A 22,367-nucleotide genomic window follows, 5' to 3' on the forward strand; every position below is an offset into this window, starting at 1 on the left:
CTGGGCTGGAGAGAGAGAATAGATTAACCAGCATCCCGTACCACTCTGGGCTGGAGAGAGAGAATAGATTAACCAGCATCCCGTACCACTCTGGGCTGGAGAGAGAGATAGAGAATAGATTAACCAGCATCCCGTACCACTCTGGGCTGGAGAGAGATAGAGAATAGATTAACCAGCATCCCGTACCACTCTGGGCTGGAGAGAGATAGAGAATAGATTAACCAGCATCCCGTACTCACTCTGGGCTGAGAGAGATAGAGAATAGATTAACCAGCATCCCGTACCACTCTGGGCTAGAGAGAGAGATAGAGAATAGATTAACCAGCATCCCGTACCACTCTGGGCTGGAGAGAGAGATAGAGAATAGATTCAACATTAATATCGTACCCCAGCTGTACCAGCGCCACCGTGCCCTCTACCTTTATAACATGTTATAAGTATGTTATGAACCTTTATAATGTGTCATAACAGAACATAGTAATATCGTACCCCAGCTGTACCAGAGCCACCATGCCCTCGACCTTCAGACTGCCATGGAGTAGGACACAGAAGTTGGGGGCCTTCCCTGCCTGCTGGTTGGCTGATGTCTCCTCCTCCTGCTCCTCTGTGGTTCCGGGGCCCACTTCATCCACCTCTGGAACCAAGAACACAACAATAAACTCATTACAACACTCATTTAGAACATTAGAACATTCATTTAGAACATCAGAACACTATTTTAGAACATTAGAATAGTCATTTAGAACATTAGAATAGTCATTTAGAACAGTCTTTTAAGACATTAGAACACACTTTTAGAATATATAAACACTCTTTTAGAACATTACAACACTCATTTAGAACATTAGAACTATATTTTAGAACACTATTTTGGTATTAGTTAAAAGGCAAGAGCCCAGTCTGAGGAGAACAGATTAGAAGCGGTAACTACCTTTATTGACAGCGATAGGGAGAACCAGGTGTCTGGACATGACAGGAGGACTCGAGATGTCTCCTATCTCTATGAAACCAACTATCTCCAGATCTGCAACACAGTTAGTTTTACTTGATGTATACATTGACAGCTTGAAGTGGAATGGCAGTTTTACAGCACATACAATAACACATCTAAATCAATGAACTGTGATGGTCATCAAGAAAATCTGAAAGTCCGTAAGAGAGTTGAACACAGTTGAATTGAAGGAGACTAAGCTGATAGAGAACATACAGCACCTATAGAAAGATTACACCCCCTTGAACTTTTTTCACATTTTGTTGTGTCAATGCCTTAGAGTTTCATGCATTTATATATATATATTTTTTTAGTCATTTAGCAGACGCTCTTATCCAGAGCGACTTACAGGAGCAATTAGGGTTAAGTGCCTTGCTCAAGGGCACACCGACAGATTTTTCACCTAGTTGGCTCGGGGATTAGAACCAGCGACCTTTCGGTTACTGGCACAACGCTCTTAACCACTAAGCTACCTGCCACCCCGTTTAGATATGGATTCTTCACCACTAATCTATACACCATACTCCAACCTTTTAAGGGGAAAAATACTAAACTGAAATATCATAATTGGATAAGTCTCAACCCCCCCCCCATTAGACAATACTTGGTGGAAGCACCTTTGTCAGCCATTACAGCTGTGAGTCTGTTGGGATGGGTCTCAACCAACTTTGCACACCTAGATTTGGCAATATTTGACCATTATTTTTTACAAAACTGTTCAAGCTCTGTCAAGTTACTTGGGAAGCGTTGATGGACAGCATTGTATTGAGATCAAGGCTCTGACTGGGAAGCGTTGATGGACAGCGTTGTATTGAGGTCAGGGCTCTGACTAGGAAGCGTTGATGGACAGCATTGTATTGAGGTCAGGGCTGACTGGGAAGCGTTGATGGACAGCGTTGTATTGAGGTCAGGGCTCTGACTGGGAAGCGTTGATGGACAGCATTGTATTGAGGTCAGGGCTGACTGGGAGCGTTGATGGACAGCATTGTATTGAGGTCAGGGCTGACTGGGAGCGTTGATGGACAGCATTGTATTGAGGTCAGGGCTCTGACTGGGAAGCGTTGATGGACAGCGTTGTATTGAGGTCAGGGCTCTGACTGGGAAGCGTTGATGGACAGCGTTGTATTGAGGTCAGGGCTCTGACTGGGAAGCGTTGATGGACAGCGTTGTATTGAGGTTAGGGCTGACTGGGAAGCGTTGATGGACAGTGTTGTATTGAGGTTAGGGCTCTGACTGGGAAGCGTTGATGGACAGCGTTGTATTGAGGTTAGGGCTCTGACTGGGAAGCGTTGATGGACAGCGTTGTATTGAGGTCAGGGCTGACTGGGAAGCGTTGATGGACAGCGTTGTATTGAGGTCAGGGCTGACTGGGAAGCGTTGATGGACAGCATTGTATTGAGGTCAGGGCTCTGACTGGGAAGCGTTGATGGACAGCGTTGTATTGAGGTCAGGGCTGACTGGGAAGCGTTGATGGACAGCGTTGTATTGAGGTCAGGGCTGACTGGGAAGCGTTGATGGACAGCGTTGTATTGAGGTCAGGGCTGACTGGGAAGCGTTGATGGACAGCATTGTATTGAGGTCAGGGCTCTGACTGGGAAGCGTTGATGGACAGCGTTGTATTGAGGTCAGGGCTGACTGGGAAGCGTTGATGGACAGCGTTGTATTGAGGTCAGGGCTCTGACTGGGAAGCGTTGATGGACAGCGTTGTATTGAGGTCAGGGCTCTGACTGGGAAGCGTTGATGGACAGCATTGTATTGAGGTTAGGGCTCTGACTGGGAAGCGTTGATGGACAGCATTGTATTGAGGTCAGGGCTCTGACTGGGAAGCGTTGATGGACAGCGTTGTATTGAGGTCAGGGCTCTGACTGGGAAGCGTTGATGGACAGCGTTGTATTGAGGTCAGGGCTCTGACTGGGAAGCGTTGATGGACAGCGTTGTATTGACGTCAGGGCTCTGACTGGGAAGCGTTGATGGACAGCGTTGTATTGAGGTCAGGGCTGACTGGGAGGCGTTGATGGACAGCGTTGTATTGAGGTCAGGGCTCTGACTGGGAAGCGTTGATGGACAGCGTTGTATTGAGGTCAGGGCTCTGACTGGGAAGCGTTGATGGACAGCGTTGTATTGACGTCAGGGCTCTGACTGGGCCACTCAAGGACATTTACACCTTTTTTATTCCTTAGCCACTACACTGGCTTCGGCTTGTTGTCATGCTGAAAGTTTCAGCATTTTTCTTCAAGGACTTTTCTGTACATTGCACCATTAATTTCCCCTTCTATCCTGGTAACATGTTATGGGGACTGAAACATCCCCATAACATGCTGCTGCCGCCATGCTTCACAGTAGGGATGGTGTTCTTTGGGTGATGTGCCTTGTTGGGTTTGCGTGAAACGTAACGCTTTGCATTTAGGCCCAAAAGTTCAATTTATGTTTTGTCAGACCACAAAACTTTTTGTCACATGGCTACAGAATCTCCCAAGCTTTTTTTTGTGTTGCATACTTCAAAAGGGGATTCAAGATGGGCTTTCTGGTGTAATGGCTTCCTTATGGACACCCTACCATACATGGCAGATTTGTGGAGAGCTTAGCATATTGTTGTCACATTCACACTGTGACCAGTCTTGGCCATAGAAGCCTGTAGCACTTTCGAAGTTGCCATCGGACTCTTGGTAGCCTCTCTGATCAGTCTCCTCTCTGATCAGTCTCCTCTCTGATCAGCCTCCTACTGGCTCAGTCTCCTCTCTGATCAGCCTCCTACTGGCTCAGTCTCCTCTCTGATCAGTCTCCTCTCTGATCAGTCTCCTCTCTGATCAGTCTCCTCTCTGATCAGCCTCCTACTGGCTCAGTCTCCTCTCTGATCAGTCTCCTCTCTGATCAGTCTCCTCTCTGATCAGTCTCCTCTCTGATCAGTCTCCTCTCTGATCAGCCTCCTACTGGCTCAGTCTCCTCTCTGATCAGCCTCCTACTGGCTCAGTCTCCTCTCTGATCAGCCTCCTCTCTGATCAGCCTCCTCTCTGATCAGCCTCCTCTCTGATCAGGCTCCTCTCTGATCAGTCTCCTCTCTGATCAGTCTCCTCTCTGATCAGCCTCCTACTGGCTCAGTCTCCCCTCTGATCAGTCTCCTACTGGCTCAGTCTCCTCTCTGATCAGTCTCCTCTCTGATCAGTCTCCTCTCTGATCAGCCTCCTACTGTCTCAGTCTCCTCTCTGATCAGTCTCCTCTCTGATCAGTCTCCTCTCTGATCAGTCTCCTCTCTGATCAGTCTCCTCTCTGATCAGTCTCCTACTGTCTCAGTCTCCTCTCTGATCAGTCTCCTCTCTGATCAGTCTCCTCTCTGATCAGCCTCCTACTGGCTCAGTCTCCTCTCTGATCAGTCTCCTCTCTGATCAGTCTCCTCTCTGATCAGCCTCCTCTCTGATCAGCCTCCTCTCTGATCAGCCTCCTACTGTCTCAGTCTCCTACTGTCTCAGTCTCCTCTCTGATCAGTCTCCTACTGTCTCAGTCTCCTCTCTGATCAGTCTCCTCTCTGATCAGTCTCCTCTCTGATCAGTCTCCTCTCTGATCAGTCTCCTCTCTGATCAGTCTCCTCTCTGATCAGTCTCCTCTCTGATCAGTCTCCTCTCTGATCCATACACCTACTACTTCTTGACCGTTTATTTTAATTTTAATTTCACCTTTATTTAACCAGGTAAGCCAGTTGAGAACAAGTTCTCATTTACAACTGCGACCTGGCCAAGATAAAGCAAAGCAGTGCGATAAAAACAACAACACAGAGTTACAAGGGATACAAGGGATACTCAAGGCCATATTTTGATAGCCATCCCCTGATCTGTGCCTTTCCACAACTTGGTCCCGGAGTTCTTCTGAAAGCTCCTTGGTGCTCATGGTTGAGTGTTTGCTTTGTAATTCACTACCCAGCAGAGGGAACCTACAGGAACTGCTGAATTTATCCTGAAATCATGTGAATCACTACAATTTAACACAGGTGGAGGCCAATTACCTTGATGTGTGATTTTGAATGTGATTGGTTACACCTCAGCTCATTTAGGACACAAGCTATTTCAGTTATTTTATTTTATTGATTTAAAAAAAAAAAAAAATGAATATTTGTTTGACTTGGAAGTTGTGGGGTATGATGGGTAGATCAACGTGGGGGGGGAAACTATTTTAATGCATTTTAATTCCAGGCTATAAGGCAACAAAATATGGAAATGTTGAAAGTGGTGTAGACTTTCTATAGTCACTGTATGGATAGGATCATTTTGAAAGCCTGTTGGGTACTGGGCTGATAGACAACTGGGCTGATAGACAACTGGGCTGATAGACAACATATCGTTAGGATCATTTAGAAAGCCTGTTGGGTACTGGGCTGATAGACAACATATGGATAGGATCATTTAGAAAGCCTGTTGGGTACTGGGCTGATAGACAACATATCGTTAGGATCATTTAGAAAGCCTGTTGGGTACTGGGCTGATAGACAACATATCGTTAGGATAATTTAGAAAGCCTGTTGGGTACTGGGCTGATAGACAACATATGGTTAGGATAATTTAGAAAGCCTGTTGGGTACTGGGCTGATAGACAACATATGGTTAGGATAATTTGTTGGTTAGGATAACGTGTTCTCTCAACGATAACGTGTTCTCTCACGTCACCCCCCTCCTCCGCACACTCCACTGGCTTCCAGTTGAAGCTCGCATCCGCTACAAGACCATGGTGCTTGCCTATGGAGCAGTGAGGGGAACGGCACCTCTGTACCTTCAGGCTCTGATCAGTCCCTACACCCAAACGAGGGCATTGCGTTCATCCACCTCTGGCCTGCTGGCTCCCCTTCCTCTGCGGAAGCATAGTTCCCGCTCAGCCCAGGCAAAACTGTTCGCTGCTCTGGCACCCCAATGGTGGAACAAGCTCCCTCACGACGCCAGGACAGCGGAGTCACTCACCACCTTCCGGAGACATTTGAAACCCCACCTCTTTAAGGAATACCTGGGATAGGATAAAGCAATCCTTCTACCCCCCCACACACACAGCGGAGTCGCTCACCCCCTTCCGGAGACATTTGAAACCCCACCTCTTTAAGGAATACCTGGGATAGGATAAAGTAATCCTTCTACCCCCCCCCCCCCCCCCACACACACAGCGGAGTCGCTCACCACCTTCCGGAGACATCTGAAACCCCACCTCTTTAAGGAATACCTGGGATAGGATAAAGTAATCCTTCTACCCCCCCCCCACCCCACAGCGGAGTCACTCACCACCTTCCGGAGACATTTGAAACCCCACCTCTTTAAGGAATACCTGGGATAGGATAAAGTAATCCTTCTACCCCCTCCCCACCCCCCCCCCACACACACAGCGGAGTCGCTCACCACCTTCCGGAGACATCTGAAACCCCACCTCTTTAAGGAATACCTGGGATAGGATAAAGTAATCCTTCTACCCCCCCACCCCACAGCGGAGTCACTCACCACCTTCCGGAGACATTTGAAACCCCACCTCTTTAAGGAATACCTGGGATAGGATAAAGTAATCCTTCTACCCCCCCCCCCCCCCCCACACACACAGCGGAGTCACTCACCACCTTCCGGAGACATTTGAAACCCCACCTCTTTAAGGAATACCTGGGATAGGATAAAGTAATCCTTCTACCCCCTCCCCACCCCCCCCACACACAGCGGAGTCGCTCACCACCTTCCGGAGACATTTGAAACCCCACCTCTTTAAGGAATACCTGGGATAGGATAAAGTAATTCCCTCTACCCCCCACCCCACAGCGGAGTCACTCACCACCTTCCGGAGACATTTGAAACCCCACCTCTTTAAGGAATACCTGGGATAGGATAAAGTAATCCTTCTACTGGGCTGATAGACAACATATGGTTAGGATCATTTAGAAAGCCTGTTGGGTACTGGGCTGATAGACAACATATGGATAGGATCATTTAGAAAGCCTGTTGGGTACTGGGCTGATAGACAACATATGGATAGGATCATTTAGAAAGCCTGTTGGGTACTGGGCTGATAGACAACTGGGCTGATAGACAACATATGGATAGGATCATTTAGAAAGCCTGTTGGGTACCTGTGAGGATGTGTCGGGGCATAGGGTCAATTTCTTCATCCAGGAACACAGGCTCCGGTCTGGGGAACACCTGGACATCAGAAGCCAGGTTCCCACAGCGCAGCACAGCAGGGAAGGGGGAGTAGGCCGCATCTATCAGACGCCTGGACAGACAAATCAGTTGGAACATTAGTGGAAACAAGACACTAGCTGAGATAAAGAACTAGCTAGGGCTGCGGCGCTCATGGAGCTAGCTAGGGCTGCGGCGCTCATGGAGCTAGCTAGGGCTGCGGCGCTCATGGAACTAGCTAGGGCTGCGGCGCTCATGGAGCTAGCTAGGGCTGCGGCGCTCATGGAGCTAGCTAGGGCTGTGACGCTCATGGATCTAGCTAGGGCTGCGGCGCTCATGGAACTAGCTAGGCTGCGGCGCTCATGGAGCTAGCTAGGGCTGTGATGCTCATGGATCTAGCTAGGGCTGCGGCGCTCATGGAGCTAGCTAGGGCTGCGGCGCTCATGGAGCTAGCTAGGGCTGCGGCGCTCATGGAACTAGCTAGGGCTGCGGCGCTCATGGATCTAGCTAGGGCTGCGGCGCTCATGGAACTAGCTAGGGCTGCGGCGCTCATGGAACTAGCTAGGCTGTGACGCTCATGGAACTAGCTAGGGCTGCGGCGCTCATGGAACTAGCTAGGGCTGCGGCGCTCATGGATCTAGCTAGGGCTGCGGCGCTCATGGAACTAGCTAGGGCTGTGACGCTCATGGAACTAGCTAGGGCTGCGGCGCTCATGGAACTAGCTAGGGCTGCGGCGCTCATGGATCTAGCTAGGGCTGCGGCGCTCATGGATCTAGCTAGGGCTGTGACGCTCATGGAACTAGCTAGGGCTGTGACGCTCATGGAACTAGCTAGGGCTGTGACGCTCATGGAACTAGTTAGGGCTGCGGCGCTCATGGAACTAGCTAGGGCTGTGACGCTCATGGAACTAGCTAGGGCTGTGACGCTCATGGAACTAGCTAGGGCTGTGACGCTCATGGAACTAGTTAGGGCTGCGGCGCTCATGGAACTAGCTAGGGCTGCGGCGCTCATGGATCTAGCTAGGGTTGTGACGCTCATGGAACTAGCTAGGGCTGTGACGCTCATGGAACTAGCTAGGGCTGCGGCGCTCATGGAACTAGCTAAGGCTGCGGCGCTCATGGAACTAGCTAGGGCTGCGACGCTCATGGATCTAGCTAGGGCTGCGACGCTCATGGAACTAGCTAGGACTGTGACGCTCATGGAACTAGCTAGGGTTGTGACGCTCATGGAACTAGCTAAGGCTGCGACGCTCATGGAACTAGCTAGGACTGTGACGCTCATGGAACTAGCTAGGGCTGCGGCGCTCATGGAACTAGCTAGGGCTGCGGCGCTCATGGAACTAGCTAGGGCTGCGACGCTCATGGAACTAGCTAGGGCTGTGACGCTCATGGAACTAGTTAGGGCTGTGGTGCTCATGGAACTATCTAGGGCTGTGACGCTCATGGAACTAGTTAGGGCTGTGACGCTCATGGAACTAGTTAGGGCTGTGACGCTCATGGAACTAGTTAGGGCTGTGACGCTCATGGAACTAGTTAGGGCTGTGACGCTCATGGAACTAGTTAGGGCTGCGGCGCTCATGGAACTAGCTAGGGCTGTGACGCTCATGGAACTAGTTAGGGCTGTGACGCTCATGGAACTAGCTAGGGCTGTGACGCTCATGGAACTAGCTAGGGCTGCGGCGCTCATGGAACTAGCTAGGGCTGCGGCGCTCATGGAACTAGCTAGGGCTGTGACGCTCATGGAACTAGCTAGGGCTGCGACGCTCATGGAACTAGCTAGGGCTGCGGCGCTCATGGAACTAGCTAGGGCTGCGGCGCTCATGGAACTAGCTAGGGCTGTGACGCTCATGGAACTAGCTAGGGCTGTGACGCTCATGGAACTAGCTAGGGCTGCGGCGCTCATGGAATTCTGGATGACAGTTATTGGCCAGCCAAATGACCGCAGTCACAGTAATAACCGTTGGAATAGCAACAAAATGAAATCATTTTTCTCCTTTTCTCCTCCGCTCCGGACTGCATGTGCTGCCATAGAAATAGAATGAACATAACGGGCGTCCCCTTTCAAGTCAACGATGGCATAGTGGGTGGACTGGCGGCCCATTACGACTGTACCCATAGGAGCAAAGCAGGAAGTGTACCCATCAAAATGTGCTGTGATTTGTTGATTCAAACTCAACTGACAGAACCAAAAATAAATTCCATTGCATGAGCCACATCAGTTAGCATCATTTGAATGAACATTCTACATTACCATGGAAATGATTGCATCCCAATACAGGGCAGCCATTGAGAGTTGACCAATCATATTACCAGGGTTAGAGGTTCCAAGCCCCTTCTATTCATTCTATTTGTGTGTGTGCTGCTACATTAATACTTATTTTCCACCATCATTTGCAAATAAATTCATTAAAAATCCTACAATGTGATTATCTGGATTTCTTTTTCTCATTTTGTCTGTTATAGTTGACGTGTACCTATGATGAAAATTACAGGCCTCTCTCATCTTTTTAAGTGGGAGAACCTGCACAATTGGTGGCTGACTAAATACTTTTTTCCCCCACTGTATCTCTAGCTTAAACTGACAGATTTCTTTCCGGTTATGACAGTTATTTTATTTTCATAACGGTCTTTATCCACAACTGTCGGTTACACGGTTATACGGTAATTGTGCCAGGCCTAGACCTAAGTCAGGTGCTTCTGCTGAAGTACAACATACCCAAACATGGACTGTACACTCTTCAGACAGAGCTGGCCTTCCATAGTGAAGATCTGTCCATCTCCTCCATTCAGTTGGAGCAGCTGCTCCAGGTTATCCATAGTGTCTGTCATCTGTAACTATAGAAGGACGAAGAACAGGGGATGTAGTGGCAACTCTAGTGGTCTGGAGATAACAGAACATCAGGTAGAATATCAGCCACTATAACAGAACATCAGGTAGAATATCAGCCACTATAACAGAACATCAGGTAGAATATCAGCCACTATAACAGAACATCAGGTAGAATATCAGCCACTATAACAGAACATCAGGTAGAATATCAGCCACTATAACAGAACATCAGGTAGAATATCAGCCACTATAACAGAACATCAGGTAGAATATCAGCCACTATAACAGAACATCAGGTAGAATATCAGCCACGGGATGATACCAGTATCGCAATATTTTTTTCCATGGCAAAAAAGAAAACAGGAAGCAGACCAACTCATTGGTCCTTTAAAAACCTGCTGTATGTAAAACATTGTGTGATATATAGCTTGGAAATGTGACTGGATGACAACATTATGATGTTTGTTTTCAATATCAGGGCTGAAGTTAAATCCGCTTCAGGTTTTGTTTCCTTGCCATGATACTATCGAGTATCGCGATACTGGTATCGTCCTGACCCTAGCAGACACCATGCTAACACAAACAACATGATTTGAATGTGCCAAAAGCATCAAACACATTGAATTGGTTCTGAGGAATATGAACAGGATGACCTTCCTTCCCAGATAACACTAATAATCTCTGTCTCAAATGGGAAGCAGACTTAGGGGAAAGTATTACAGATGAGGAATGTGAAGATTTCTGGGATACTACTCATTCATGTGCATTATAGTATAATAGGTAAATGTCTGAATTTGTACAGTCCCCTAACATAACTCCGGGTCAGGCTCACGGTGGCCAGGGGTGGGGTGGATCGGTATGTGGAGTGGCCGGGGGTGGGGGTGGATCGGTATGTGGAGTGGCCGGGGGGATCGGGTATGTGGAGTGGCCGGGGGTTGTGGCGGCCAGTCTGAGAGGCACTGTCGCAGACTATCAAATAACTCTGCATGAAATAAGACGATGATTTCAGATGAAACTACATAGGAAAGAATTATGATTATGATATTATTATTAGCATTATTATGATTGTGGGGGATGTTTACCCAGCCACAGGGAAGAGATGGGTGGGGGGATGTTTACCCAGCCACAGGGAAGAGATGGGAGGGGGGATGTTTACCCAGCCACAGGGAAGAGATGGGAGGGGGATGTTTACCCAGCCACAGGGAAGAGATGGGAGGGGGATGTTTACCCAGCCACAGGGAAGAGATGGGAGGGGGGATGTTTACCCAGCCACAGGGAAGAGATGGGTGGGGGATGTTTACCCAGCCACAGGGGAAGAGATGGCAGGGGGGATGTTTACCCAGCCACAGGGAAGAGATGGGAGGGGGATGTTTACCCAGCCACAAGGTAGAGATGGGTGGGGGGGATGTTTACCCAGCCACAGGGAAGAGATGGGAGGGGGATGTTTACCCAGCCACAGGGAAGAGATGGGTGGGGGGATGTTTACCCAGCCACAGGGTAGAGATGGGAGGGGGATGTTTACCCAGCCACAGGGAAGAGATGGGTGGGGGGATGTTTACCCAGCCACAGGGAAGAGATGGGTGGGGGGATGTTTACCCAGCCACAGGGTAGAGATGGGAGGGGGATGTTTACCCAGCCACAGGGAAGAGATGGGAGGGGGATGTTTACCCAGCCACAGGGTAGAGATGGGAGGGGGATGTTTACCCAGCCACAGGGAAGAGATGAGTGGGGGGATGTTTACCCAGCCACAGGAAAGAGATGGGAGGGGGATGTTTACCCAGCCACAGGGAAGAGATGGCAGGGGGGATGTTTACCCAGGCAAGAGATGGGTCGGGGGATGTTTACCCAGCCACAGGGAAGAGATGGGTGGGAGGATGTTTACCCAGCCACAGGGAAGAGATGGGTGGGGGGATGTTTACCCAGCCACAGGGAAGAGATGGGTGGGGGATGTTTACCCAGCCACAGGGAAGAGATGGGTGGGGGGATGTTTACCCAGCCACAGGGAAGAGATGGGTGGGGGGATGTTTACCCAGCCACAGGGAAGAGATGGGTGGGGGGATGTTTACCCAGCCACAGGGAAGAGATGGGTGGGGGGATGTTTACCCAGCCACAGGGAAGAGATGGGTGGGGGATGTTTACCCAGCCACAGGGAAGAGATGGGTGGGGGATGTTTACCCAGCCACAGGGAAGAGATGGGTGGGGGATGTTTACCCAGCTACAGGGAAGAGATGGGTGGGGGGATGTTTACCCAGCCACAGGGAAGAGATGGGAGGGGATGTTTACCCAGCCACAGGGAAGAGATGGGTGGGGGATGTTTACCCAGCCACAGGGTAGAGATGGGTGGGGGGATGTTTACCCAGCCACAGGGAAGAGATGGGAGGGGGATGTTTACCCAGCCACAGGGAAGAGATGGGAGGGGGATGTTTACCCAGCCACAGGGAAGAGATGGGAGGGGGATGTTTACCCAGCCACAGGGTAGAGATGGGTGGGGGGATGTTTACCCAGCCACAGGGAAGAGATGGGAGGGGGATGTGTACCCAGCCACAGGGTAGAGATGGGTGGGGGCGATCTGGTGTCGGGGTGGATCAGTATGTGGAGTGGTAGAGTCTACCGGCTGGTGGCAGTGGTCTGTAACTGTAGAGGATTTAGTACACCAGTCTCCTATCATTTACAGTGAGGGAAAAAGTATTTGATCCCCTGCTGATTTTGTACGTTTGCCCACTGACAAATAAATGATCAGTATATAATTTTAATGGTAGGTTTATTTGAGCAGTGAGAGACAGAATAACAACAACAAAATCCAGAAAAAATGTTATAAATTGATTTGCATTTTAATGAGGGAAATAAGTATTTGACCCCTCTCAATCAGAAAGATTTCTGGCTCCCAGGTGTCTTTTATACTGGTAATGAGCTGAGATTAGGAGCACACTCTTAAAGGGAGTGCTCCTAATCTCAGTTTGTTACCTGTATAAAAGACACCTGTCCACAGAAGCAATCAATCAATCAGATTCCAAACTCTCCACCATGGCCAAGACCAAAGAGCTCTCCAAGGATGTCAGGGACAAGATTGTAGACCTACACAAGGCTGGAATGGGCTACAAGACCATCGCCAAGCAGCTTGGTGAGAAGGTGACAACAGTTGGTGCGATTATTCGCAAATGGAAGAAACACAAAATAACTGTCAATCTCCCTCGGCCTGGGGCTCCATGCAAGATCTCAACTCGTGGAGTTGCAATGATCATGAGAACGGTGAGGAATCAGCCAAGAACTACACGGGAGGATCTTGTCAATGATCTCAAGGCAGCTGGGACCATAGTCACCAAGAAAACAATTGGTAACACAATACGCTGTGAAGGACTGAAATCCTGCAGCGCCCGCAAGGTCCCCCTGCTCAAGAAAGCACATATACAGGCCGTCTGAAGTTTGCCAAAGAACATCTGAATGATTCAGAGGAGAACTGGGTGAAAGTGTTGTGGTCAGATGAGACCAAAATCGAGCTCTTTGGCATCAACTCAACTCGCCGTGTTTGGAGGAGGAGGAATGCTGCCTATGACCCCAAGAACACCATCCCTACCGTCAAACATGGAGGTGGAAACATTATGCTTTGGGGGTGTTTTTCTGCTAAGGGGACAGGACAACTTCACCGCATCAAAGGCACGATGGACGGGGCCATGTACCGTCAAATATTGGGTGAGAACCTCCTTCCCTCAGCCAGGGCATTGAAAATGGGTTGTGGATGGGTATTCCAGCATGACAATGACCCAAAACACACCCAAAGAAGCACATTCAGGTCCTGGAGTGGCCTAGCCAGTCTCAAGACCTTAATCCCATAGAAAATCTGTGGAGGGAGCTGAAGGTTTGAGTTGCCAAACGTCAGCCTCAAAACCTTAATGACTTGGAGAAGATCTGCAAAGAGGAGTGGGACAATATCCCTCCTGAGATGTGTGCAAACCTGGTGGCCAACTACAAGAAACGTCTGACCTCTGTGATTGCCAACAAGGGTTTTGCCACTAAGTACTAAGTCATGTTTTGCAGAGGGGTCAAATACTTATTTTCCTCATTAAAATGCAAATCAATTTATAACATGTTTGACATGCGTTTTTCTGGATTTCTTTGTTGTTATTCTGTCTCTCACTGTTCAAATAAACCTACCATTAAAAGTATAGACTGATCATGTCTTTGTCAGTGGGCAAACGTACAAAATCAGCAGGGGATCAAATACTTTTTTAAAACATATAACACTAGCCCCAGGTCTGATCAGCTATATAAGGAGTGGAGGCGCAGTAGTTTCGTACCTCCTCTGCGTTAGCGATGCACATGACGAACAGCTTGGCAGGGAAAGGGAACGGCAGAGGAAACTTCTTATCCTCCGGTCGTCCTTTCAGAGTCTGTAGGGAGTGTCTCAGAGAGCCTTTACCGATCCCCAGAGACCCATCTGTTACCAACACCACCTGTAGGCCACCAGATCAATAATCAATAATCAATCTAATAGTCTGTAGGGAGTGGAGTGTCTCAGAGAGCACCACCTGGAGGCCACAAGGAGAACTGCAACACTATTCACCAACGTCTGGGTGGAAGTTTACCTGCATTGAACATTTTAGTTATTTAGCAGACGCTCTTATCCTGAGCAACTTAGAGTTAGTGCATTCATCTTACGGTAGCTATGTAGGACAACCACATGTCACAGTCAGTGCTGTCAGGAATCACTGAGACCAGGAAAATATAGGATTATGGAGATAAATTAACCAGGGTGTTACAACTCCTAGGTGTATATCTCCCTGTAAACTATGGTGTCAATAATGAGTTCAGAAATGGTTTTTTGCCTCAGTAAACGTTGACTATTATTTGACGATGCACATCGGAGATGTAAAAAAGGCTTTGTTAATACATTTGATTCATTGGCTTGATAAAGTACCTGTGTCGGACAGTTTACTACCTGGCACTATGACTGGATAGAGTATGGTACTATCATGGCTTGATAAAGTACCTGTGTCGGACAGTTTACTACCTGGCACTATGACTGGATAGAGTATGGTACTATCATGGCTTGATAAAGTACCTGTGTCGGACAGTTTACTACCTGGCACTATGACTGGATAGAGTATGGTACTATCATGGCTTGATAAAGTACCTGTGTCGGACAGTTTACTACCTGGCACTATGACTGGATAGAGTATGGTACTATCATGGCTTGATAAAGTACCTGTGTCGGACAGTTTACTACCTGGCACTATGACTGGATAGAGTATGGTACTATCATGGCTTGATAAAGTACCTGTGTCGGACAGTTTACTACCTGGCACTATGACTGGATAGAGTATGGTACTATCATGGCTTGATAAAGTACCTGTGTCGGACAGTTTACTACCTGGCACTATGACTGGATAGAGTATGGTACTATCATGGCTTGATAAAGTACCTGTGTCGGACAGTTTACTACCTGGCACTATGACTGGATAGAGTATGGTACTATCATGGCTTGATAAAGTACCTGTGTCGGACAGTTTACTACCTGGCACTATGACTGGATAGAGTATGGTACTATCATGGCTTGATAAAGTACCTGTGTCGGACAGTTTACTACCTGGCACTATGACTGGATAGAGTATGGTACTATCATGGCTTGATATATCGGGCTCCCGAGTGGCGCGGTGGTCTAAGGCGCTGCATCTCAGTGCTTGAGGCGTCACTACAGACCCCCCTGGTTCGATTCCAGGCTGTATCACAACCGGCCGTGATTGGGAGTCCCATAGGGCGGCGCACAATTGGCCCAGCGTCGTCCGGGTTTGGCCGGTGTAGGCCGTCATTGTAAATAAGAATTTGTTCTTAACTGACTTGCCTAGTTAAATAAAAGGTTAAATAAAAAAATAATAATACAAAAAAATATTCCCTGGCAGTATGACTATAATCCTATGACTGGATAGAGTATGGTACTATCACGGCTTGATAAAGTACCTGTGTCGGACAGGCGTGCCCCCACTCCTGCTGCACCACGTTGCTGACTCCATGTAGCGCTGACTCCAGACACGTCTTGTCATAGTCCTCCAGGTTGCTCAGGGCTTCCTGCACCGCACAGCAGAGGGAAGGACACAATTAACAAAATAATCAGATCTGGTGTAACCAATATGTCTACAGTTCCTCTAGCCAATCAGAGAGCAAGTAGAGCTACTACCATATTGCCTCCAAGCCCTGGTGTTAGCCAGACCTGTGTACCTAATGGGTGTTCTACTCCCTGGTGTTAGCCAGACCTGTGTACCTGTTGGGTGTTCTAGTCCCTGGTGTTAGCCAGACCTGTGTACCTGTTGGGTGTTCTACTCCCTGGTGTTAGCCAGACCTGTGTACCTGTTGGGTGTTCTACTCCCTGGTGTTAGCCGTACCTGTGTACCTGCTGGGTGTTCTACTCCCTGGTGTTAGCCAGACCTGTGTACCTGTTGGGTGTTGTAGTCCCTGGTGTTAGCCAGACCTGTGTACCTGTTGGATGTTGTAGTCCCTGGTGTTAGCCGTACCTGTAGGATGTTGTAGTCCCTGGTGAAAGGCACCAGTTGCTCCCACAGGGAAGAGAAGGCCACTAGAGAGGTGAATTCCAGTCGGTAGTTCGTAGCCATGTGTTCAAACAGCATGGTGAGTCCTGCCACAGCTAGGTTCTTCCTCTGTAACTCCTCCGAGCACGGCTCCAGAGAGACCGGCCGCGTCATGGACAGAGACGCGTCCATTAGGACCACCGTCGGCATGGTGATGGTGATGTGCTTTCCACTAAAGCAGAACGAGTTTAACGGAGCCTCCACAGTCTCTCGGTGTGTGAATACAACACAGTCTTGAATGCAAACCAGAAAGCTGCCTCTGGAAATATGGAAACTTGTGTTAATCCAACACAGCTAGGGGTGTCAATCAGTATCCTGCTTACATTTGAATTAAAGTTTCTTGGTGTGTCTTGTTTATCAACCGGCTTCTGACATAAGCAAATAATATACATTACCGGTCAAAAGTTTTCGAACACCTACTCATTCAAGGGTTTTTCTTTATTTTTACTATTTTCTACATTGTAGAATAATAGTGAAGACATCAAAACTATGAAATAACACATATGGAATCATGTAGTAACCAGAAAACGTGTTAAACAAATCAAATTATATTTTATATAGCCACCCTTCTAATAGCCACCCTTTGCCTTGATGACAGCTTTGCACACATTTGAAGAATCTCAAATATAAAATATATTTTGATTTGTTTAACACTTTTTTGGTTACTACATGATTCCATATGTGTTATTTCATAGTTTTGATGTCTTCACTATTATTCTACAATGTAGAAAATAGTAAAAATAAAGACAAACCCTTGAGTGAGTAGGTGTGTCCAAACTTTTGACCGGTAGTGTATGCCAGGAATAGAACAGTCTCACTGAAAGACTAAGACATATTGAGCGGTGTATTTATTCCACCGACTCTGTTAAAAAACATTTCTTAAACAGAAGCAACCGGAACGAAACGGGGATAAACATACCTGAATTTGTCCAATAGAAACTCTAATTTGCAACTGTTGGACTAATGATTACACCCTAGATCAGCTAGATGCAGGCAAGAGTGTGCAAGGCGGTATTGAATGTGTCACTGTCTGTCACCTTGATTACTCAAAATTCTCTCGACCTGTGCACCAATATGCTGTAATAGAAATAAAGCCATGCTCATAAAAAAAATACTAATCCTCCCTCATTTTAAACGGCATCGACCGCCGCTGTCTGTCATCCCAGACTGAGAAACAAGTAGCCCAGCTAAACGGGTCAGGCTGGCTATCTTTTCGATCCTTTCAATAAGGCTAGCTAACGAATCTTGGCAGGGTGATAGCTAGCTTTGAAATTAACCTTTATTTGAGGACAGAGTTTAGCTTGCAAGTAAATAGTATAGAACTATGCATTTTTTATAATTAAAAAAGTTATCTCATGAAAACGACAAACAGAAAGACTCATACCCATCAATGTAGAAATCTTCTCGACGGACTTGTACCGTTCACTATTCTGTCCGGGCGGAAGCATTCATTTCCTTCATTAGTTCCTAGGGCGAGACGCACTTCGAGACTTTTCAGATTAGAAAACAGACGGTGAGGTTCTGCCAGACACTAGACAATAAATTCAACCATTATATCAATGAATAGATTAAATCAAATTAATTCAATTAAATATTAATTATAGAACAACATTTCTCCTTATTTGAATTACCAAATGTCCATTCCAGTACATTTTCATTTTTCTATTTCTCATAGCTCTGTCATATAATCTCCTAAATTAAATGTTTATATAATCAGGGCCTACTTGAGAAAAGTATAAATTAACTAACCATTCATCTATAAATGCATCTTATCTGGCTTCAGTTATTACATAAGGTATATGCTGATCCACCGTGAACACCTCTCCCGCGGTGCGTCTTAAGGGGTGACACTGCCATGAGCGTTACACGCCAGCCGGGTGAACCTCTCCACCATCCACCGTCTGTTCCGGTACACCCCTCATCTGGTACCAAAAACACTTTCATCGCAGGTAGGACAGCTCTGCACTTACAGATAACTTGCAATACTTTTTAGGACCCTTGTGCGTAATTATTTTAATGTTTTATGTTAACATGTTGATAATGGATTTGTCATATTATGCATGATAGCAAAAACGATTTTTGAAAATTATACTGACCAAAAATATAAACGCAACATGTAAAGTGTTGGTCCCATGTTTCATGAGCTGAAATAAAAGATCCCAGAAATGTTCCATATGCACAAAAAGCTTATTTCTCTCAAATTTTGTGCACACATTTGTTTACATCCCTGTTGGTGAGCATTTCTCCTTTCCAAGATAATCCATCCAACTCAAACGTGTCTCAAATGAAGAAGTTGATTAAACAGCGTGATCATTACACAGGTGCACCTTGTGCTGGGGACAATAAAAGGCCACTCTAAAATGCGCAGTTTTGTCACACAACACAATGCCACAGATGTCTCAAATTTTGAGGGAGCATGCAATTGGCATGCTGACTACAGGAATGTCCACCAGAGCTGTTGCCAGATAATTGCATGTTCCTTTCTCTACCAATATCCGCCTCCAACGTCATTTGAGAGAATTTGGAAGTACGTCCAACCGGCCTCACAACCACAGACCACGTGTAACCACTTCAGCCCAGGACCTCCAAATCCGGCCTTTTCACATGCGGGATCGTCTGAGACCAGCCACCCTGACAGCTGATGAAACTGTGGGTTTGCACAACTTAAGAATTTCTGCAGAAACCTTCAGAAACCGTCTCAGGGAAGCTCATCTGCGTACACGTCATCCACACCAGGGTCTTGACCAGTTTGGCGTCGTAACTGACTTCAGTGAGCAAATGCTCACCTTCGATGGCCACTGGCACACTGGAGAAGTGTGCTCTTCACGGATGAATGCCGGTTTCAACTGTACCGGGCAGATGGCAGACAGCGTGTATGGGGTTGTGTGGGCGAGAGAATTGCTGGTGTCAACGTTGTGAACAGAGTGCCCCATGGTGGCGGTGGGGTTATGGTATGGGCAGGCATAAGCTACAGACAATGAACACAATTGCATTTTATCGATGGCAATTTGAATGCACAGAGATACCGTGACGAGATCCTGAGGCCCATTGTCGTGCCATTCATCCACCGCCATCACCTCATGTTTCAGCATGATAATGCACGGCCCCATGTTGCAAATGGTGGTCACACCAGATACTGATTTTTCTGATCCACACCCCTACCTTTTTTTTAAAGGTATCTGTGACCAACAGATGCATATCTGTATTCCCAGTCATGTGAAATCCATATATTAGAGCCTAATGAATTTATTTCAATTGACTGATTTCCTTATATGAACTGAAACTCAGTAAAATCTTTGAAATTGTTGCATGTTGGGTTTATATTTTTGTTCAGTGTAGAATGACGTTTGTTTGAAATTGTCAGTGTAGCCCAAATGCAAAACACTGTGATATAATACATGATGTTTATAAAAACTGGACCTGTGAACCAGGATGTTTCTCCCATGCAGAATCAGACAAACCAGAAACGAATGTTTATTATTCTGGGGGTTTATTCAGAATGTAAAACAGTCTGTAGATCCAGTCGGGCAGATTCCAGGAAAACAAATCTTACAAATTAGTATTAAACTGTGGTAAAAATGATACATATTATATATTCAAAGACATAACAGTGCTCCAACAGTGTAAACAACAACATATTGATACCTATAGTGACGATATGGTGATATCATGGTCAATGTGTATAGTAGTTACATACAGGACTCTCCAACCCTGTTCCTGGAGAGCTACCCTGCTGGAGGTTTTCACTCCAACCCTGTTCCTGGAGAGCTACCTACCTTCCTGGAGGTCCTTTTATGATTAGTATTCAAATATTTATCAAAGTAATTTTTGAACCTATTAAGGACTCTATTCAATCCGTATCGCGGAAGTTCAGCGTTACAGCGTGATTTAATTTGAAAGGCAATTTTCCCGCGTTATCGGAGACTGCGTTCACGGTAAACGCTGCATATGTAGCCTCAATGGGAAATGACCTTTACATTTCTATCAGGTAAATCAGCAACACTTCAGCGATCCAGATTGAATAGAGCCATAAGTCTCATTGTAATTATGAGTGAAATGACCTTTACATTTCTATCACGCAAATCAGTAACGCTTCAGCCATCCAGATTGAATAGAGCCATAAGTCTCATTGTAATTATGAGTGAAATGACATTGATTTTATAATATCACAGTACTTTTCCTTGCCGGTAAACAAGCAGTGTATTTCTGCTTTCTTTAACAACAGTCTGACATGGTAAACAAGACATTTTGTTGAATAATCCTCAACCTAAAGCCTAAAGCTAGTCAACTGTCATCAAGTGCTGTTTGTTTTATCCGCTCTTTAGGAAGGAATGTAAGGAATTATTTTAGATTAGAACCATTCTGTTGTGGAATGATGTGTAACTCTTCTCGAACCAGCTCATTCACAATATACAAAATATTCCCTTGTTGGTGATATTGTGACAGTTTCGAACCCAGTCAGAAGAATACAGATACCTTGACGTGTAACATATTTCACTGTGACACAGTTCTTCTACCTTCCATCCTAACACTGGAGTATGGATCATGGTCAAACGTAGTGCACTATATAGGACTGATCTACCAACCACGGTGCATCAATAAATAACTACTCAATATTATTTGTACATCAGTCAGTCACAATTTACCCATGATACCGCACGTTTTCATGCTCTCACACATGGCCAATGGATCCTTCATTTTTTTAAATTTGTACTGGTCCTGCCAGAGGGGAGTCAAAGAAAAGCAGTCATGTGAGTTTGCAGAATGTGAAAGTATGACATCATCCTCAGTATGAGCAGTAAGACGGGCACCATACCCCGATCATACTACAGCAGCTGGGTACGTATCACAGTTCAACTGAATGACTAAAAATAAAAAAGGTCCAAACGTTTACTGTAAATGATTACTATAACTGATATTTGTTCACAGTTAATGTAAGTTACTCTTTGGAAAGTGCTAGAATCACATGAGAGACTTTTACATTACACCCGACAACACTCCCATCACAACAGTAAAACACTCCTGACTGTGGTACAGAAAACACACTAAGCTTGAAGCTCACACAACAAAAACAGAAACAAAACATTTACAAGTTAATCAGATACAGATTGTCTTAAAATATATAGAATATATCACATGGTATATTACAAACATTTGAGTCATGTAATAATAGTGAAAATACAGAGGAATAATACCATGTCATACCATGTCATACCATGTCATACCATGTCATAGAATGTAATACCATGTCATACCATGTCATACCATGTCATACCATGTCATAGAATGTAATACCATGTCATACCATGTCATAGAATGTAATATCATGTCATACCATGTCATAGAATGTCATACCATGTCATAGAATGTAATACCATGTCATACCATGTCATAGAATGTCATACCATGTCATACCATGTCATAGAATGTCATACCATGTCATAGAATGTAATACCATGTCATACCATGTCATAGAATGTAATACCATGTCATACCATGTCATACCATGTCATAGAATGTAATACCATGTCATACCATGTCACCATGTCATACCATGTCATACCATGTCATACCATGTCATAGAATGTCATACCATGTCATACCATGTCATAGAATGTAATACTGCATACATGTCATACCATGTCATACCATGTCATAGAATGTAATACCATGTCATACCATGTCAAGAATGTAATACCATGTCATACCATGTCATACCATGTCATAGAATGTAATCATACCATGTCACATGTTGCCATATACCATGTCATACCATGTCATAGAATGTAATACCATGTCATACCATGTCACCATGTCATACCATGTCATACCATG

General features: G+C 46.2%; 1 protein-coding gene across 1 annotated transcript in view; it reads right to left on the reverse strand.

Annotated features, from left to right (window-relative positions):
* Positions 1-17,950, reverse strand: part of ints14 (integrator complex subunit 14) — a 23,517-nt gene extending 5,567 nt beyond the window's left edge. The window contains exons 1-8 of the mRNA XM_041849976.2: positions 17,917-17,950; positions 16,458-16,791; positions 15,907-16,014; positions 14,247-14,402; positions 9,838-9,956; positions 7,074-7,216; positions 932-1,024; positions 490-634 (exon numbers count right to left, since the gene is read on the reverse strand). Coding sequence (XP_041705910.1) covers positions 490-634; positions 932-1,024; positions 7,074-7,216; positions 9,838-9,956; positions 14,247-14,402; positions 15,907-16,014; positions 16,458-16,682 — 989 coding nt within the window. The 5' untranslated portion in view covers positions 16,683-16,791; positions 17,917-17,950. The remainder of the gene's footprint in view (positions 1-489; positions 635-931; positions 1,025-7,073; positions 7,217-9,837; positions 9,957-14,246; positions 14,403-15,906; positions 16,015-16,457; positions 16,792-17,916) is intronic.
* Positions 17,951-22,367: the final 4,417 nt, after the last annotated feature.

The sequence above is a fragment of the Coregonus clupeaformis genome, chromosome 26 (genome assembly GCF_020615455.1).
Source record: "Coregonus clupeaformis isolate EN_2021a chromosome 26, ASM2061545v1, whole genome shotgun sequence".
Taxonomy (NCBI): domain Eukaryota; kingdom Metazoa; phylum Chordata; class Actinopteri; order Salmoniformes; family Salmonidae; genus Coregonus; species Coregonus clupeaformis.